We start from the raw sequence: 4,118 nt of genomic DNA on the forward strand, positions 1-4,118 counted from the left end.
TGACAGTATATTTTTTATTCAAAGTAACACAAAGTTCAAACAAGAAAAATGACAATTTCAAAATAATATATTTGATAACATATTTTTTATTCAGATTAACAATGAGTTCAAATAAGAAATTAATAAATTATTTTATATAAGAAATATTCTCTCCATCTCATCGTAAATAAAATCTCTTGTTTTATTTATGCACCCAAAGGTCATACCATTTTTACCATTTTCAAGTGAGAACTTTTGCAAAGAAATAAATAAATTATTTGATATAAGAAATCTTCTATCTAGTTTTTGGCCATTTCATCATAAATAAAATCTCTTGTTTTATCCGCTAACTTCTAGCCTTTACTACTATTATTATAAGTTAAGTTAGTTTTGATAGTAAATGAAGAATTACAAGTTAAGTTAGTTTTGAAAACTCGGAAGGAGCAGCCACAAACCTAGATGGAAAAGAGATCTCGCCATGAGGAGCCTCTTGCTTATGTCCATTATGAAGTTGTCTGTGATGTTGTTGTAGTGGGGGATGGTGCCAACACCCGAGAAGCTCAAAATGAGGTTGAGAACGATTTCTTCCCTATTCAATAATATGTTGTAGAAACTTTGCGCGCCATGTTTCAATTTGAAATCCTAGGGGGGAAGATATTTGAATTTTGAAATCCTTTAGTGTCGAGGTTGCATTAAATGCATTTAAGTTCATGACTTATCGACCACTTGCATTCGCTTTTGGGAGCTGGAGTGGTGCAGGGTGCCAGAAATCAAGAGAGTTGTGAAGTTGTTAGAATATTGAAAGCATTGACCACATTAACCGAACAACAACAGAGATGGATGAGGCCCGTCAACAAACTTGAGCAACCTACAATCGAGATAAGCTCGGCGATCTACGCTTCCACAAACTTTTTGTGTAGGAACCCCTTACCTAATGGGGAATCCAACAAAAATCTCACTCCCACTCCCTTTGCCTCCATATCCAACAGAGCTATCTGTGCTTCCATAAACCATGGTTGTAAGGACCCCATAGCTAATGGGAACTCCAACATAGCTACGATTATTGTTCATAAAAGTAGTGTTATCATAGTTACTTTCGTTGAAGGCAGGTCCATATCCTACACAACTTCCATAATTAGGAGTATTGTACCCACTGGGTCCATATGAACAGTAACCATAACTATTATTCACTGGAGGAACAAGAGTTGAATTGAAGCTGTGATAATTGTTGGCACCGAAATTACCTCCTCTACCATTAGGGAACAACTTGGGAATTGCTTGTTTGACTTCTACTGTCTTTCCATTGAGCTGATGAAAGGGATTTTGTAGAACTAAATCCAAAGCATTTTCTGAGTCATAGATGATGATGCCAAACCCTCTAGGTGCTTGAGTTATGGTATCAAACATTACAGCCACATGGATAATTGCCCCAAACTACTGAAAATAATTTCTCATGTCATTCTCAGTGACCGTAGGTGCTAAGCCACCCACAAATATTTTCTTTTCCCTAATTTGGCCATGGCTACCATTACCAACTGTATTGCTCCTATGTTGCTCATTTCTGGAAATTGTTTTTGTTGAGATTAATGAAAAATGTCTTAATGGAGTGATGGTTCAAACCGAAACTTAGATTAGGAGTTTGTTCTTGTTTTCTACGGTGTTGTTTCAACTTCCCAATTTCTGTGTAAATTATATATCTCTCATGTGATGCATGTAAGATAGAGCGCGTTCTGCAGAAGAAGTCTCCAAGTGGTGTTCCACACTTGTAAGCTACTCAGGTTTGATTCAATAAAGTTCATTCTTATATTTTTGACATGGTATCAGAGCTTCAGGAATGAGGACGGCCTGTAACCCTGATGGGAGGCATAAATTGGACAGGCACAGTGGGAGGGCGATCAACGCATTTTTAAGGGTGATAGCAACGTTGATTCAGTTATGGCCTTACGCTATTTTTTTTTCAAGAACGACGCGAGTAGACCATTCTTGACTCGGGCCGACCATGAAGAGGAGGAAGTCTGTGGTGAAGAGGTGGCGAACAAGTAGAGGCCGCTATGGATTTGGTTTATTTGGAGTTGAATCCGTTTTTGGATCACTGCAGGATTGTCGTGGAGGAAGCTGAGACTGTCGTGGAAGAGGCCGCAATTTTTTCTGTGCTGCACCAACATTTTGGATCACTGACGGGTTTTGGATCACTGCCGCAATAGTGGGACGCTGAGCCGCTATCGATCAATGGGTGAAGGAGCTTGAGGCCGAGCGTGCCTGCTGCTACGGTGAGAATCCCGTGGATTGGAGGTGTGTGGACGCTGCAAGGAGATGCTGTCTTCATGTTACATGGATTTATCGGGAACAATTGTACATAAGGCCGAGGAGAAGTCTCGTTGAAAATTCCTGCTGTTGTGATATTGTCACCACGATTGTTCTTTTGGGAATGAATTGGACAGTTTCTTCAGCCTTCGCTTGAAAGTCACGATGGTATCAGAGGAGGTCGCAATATTGGAAGGGGAGGCCAAGATCCCTTGCCTGGAGTTCATTCAGATCTCTTGCCTGGCGGCCGACGTTTCCTGTGAGAGATCGTAGATACTGCCGTGGGAGAAGGCTGAGGAACACTGCGCGTGGGCTCAAGCTCTGAAAAGAGTCGAAGTCGTTGAGTCTGAATCTAACGAAGTCTGAAGAGGGTGCTATTTTTTTCGCTACTGACAGAGGCCGAGATCCTTTACACAGCCGGAGAAGAGAGTGTTTTTTTGGGTTTTTCCTCCTCCTCCTCCCCACCGTGGGTGCCAATGTGATATCAGATCATTACATGAGAAAAAAGCAATGATTGGGCTAGTGGAGAAATAATTGCTGCTGTGTTTTGAAAGGACGACGATCAAGTAGAAAAGGAGTTTGGATTTTTTTTTATCAAGAATTTAATTAAAGTTTTTTAATTTTTTTTAATTTAATTCTTTAATTTAAAAAAGGGGCTTACTATTTGATAAAGGGGGCATTTTTTTATTAAAAAAGAATTGAAGTGATCTCTTCAAGATCTCGCATTTGCAGTAGTTTTGAAGATATGGGGTTGTTTTTTTAAGTTGTTGGGGTCGAAGTTTTTTTAATTATTCAAGATGAGTAATCAATTAGCAAAAACATACCTGAATGAGAATAACAAGTTGGATGGATCCAATTATTTTGGTTGCAAATTTACGCTGCCAACCCTGCTTGATGAGGTGAAGCTGAACCTGACCGCAGGAGGAACAACAACAACAATCCAAGACAGGGACAAGCAGGAGACTAAGGTGAGAATGCTCCTGAAATTGTCGGTCAAATATTGTGTTATTCTCCATATCCGTGATTGCAAGACTGCACCAAAGATCTGGAAGACACTCATGGATCTCTATGAGGTCAATAACACCAATCGATTGTTGTTCTTGAAGAGAAAGATTCTATCCATCAAGATGGAGGAGAATGAGATAGTTGTAGCATTTATTTCGCGGATCAAGGAGCTCAAGAACAAGTTGGGTGTTATCCGTGAATCTATGTCAGATACATATTTGGTCATGATTACCATGAATGGTATGACTAACGAGTATCAGATTTTCATCACTGAGTTGAATGCAAGAGAAAAATACCCCGGGTTTGAAGAATTGTCAGGGATCCTCATGCAAGAGGAGGAAAGGTAGCTGACTCATAAACCTTAGAGTTCAGATTTGGCCTTAATGGTGAAGAAGAAGCCCTTCAGAGGAAAGCCAAATGCAACACAAAAGAGCAGTGAAATCCCATAGAGAAAGATGACCCAACCTCATGGTACGTTTTTCAATATAAATGCCTCTGCGACCAAATTTTTTTATTGTGGTAGAACTGGGCATATAGCCAGATATTGCATGAAGAAAAAGTTTGATGAAGGCGAGAAGAGACATAAACAGCATGCAGGTCATTTTTCTAATGAGGCACAAAGTCAGAACCTTAGACTGTTCATATCTGACTCTGCGCTTTCGGCTAAGGATGATGAAGAAAATACATGGTTTGTGGACTCAGGTGCATCCATCCACATGATAGGGATTAGACAGTGGTTTGAAGACTTCAAAGAGACCAACAGTGGAGCAAACATCTATATTGGCGATTATAGAGGGTACCAAATTAAAAGGTTATGGTAATATTTCTGT

General features: G+C 39.8%; 1 protein-coding gene across 1 annotated transcript; it reads right to left on the bottom strand.

Moving 5' to 3' along the window:
* Positions 1 to 906: 906 nt before the first annotated feature.
* LOC149220513 (heterogeneous nuclear ribonucleoprotein 1-like) lies at positions 907 to 1,386 on the bottom strand. Its single transcript, XM_089387123.1, has one exon. It carries the CDS (start codon positions 1,384 to 1,386, stop codon positions 907 to 909), a length of 480 nt encoding a protein of 159 aa, XP_089243249.1.
* Between the last annotated feature and the right edge of the window lie 2,732 nt (positions 1,387 to 4,118).

Source organism: Pinus tabuliformis, chromosome Q, assembly GCF_031772625.1.
Source record: "Pinus tabuliformis cultivar Carrire ecotype Pingquan chromosome Q, CPIR1, whole genome shotgun sequence".
NCBI lineage: Eukaryota > Viridiplantae > Streptophyta > Pinopsida > Pinales > Pinaceae > Pinus > Pinus tabuliformis.

Excerpts from the sequence above, each read along its gene's own strand:
- LOC149220513 (XM_089387123.1), bottom strand. The coding sequence starts at position 1,386 with ATGTTTGATACCATAACTCAAGCACCTAGAGGGTTTGGCATCATCATC.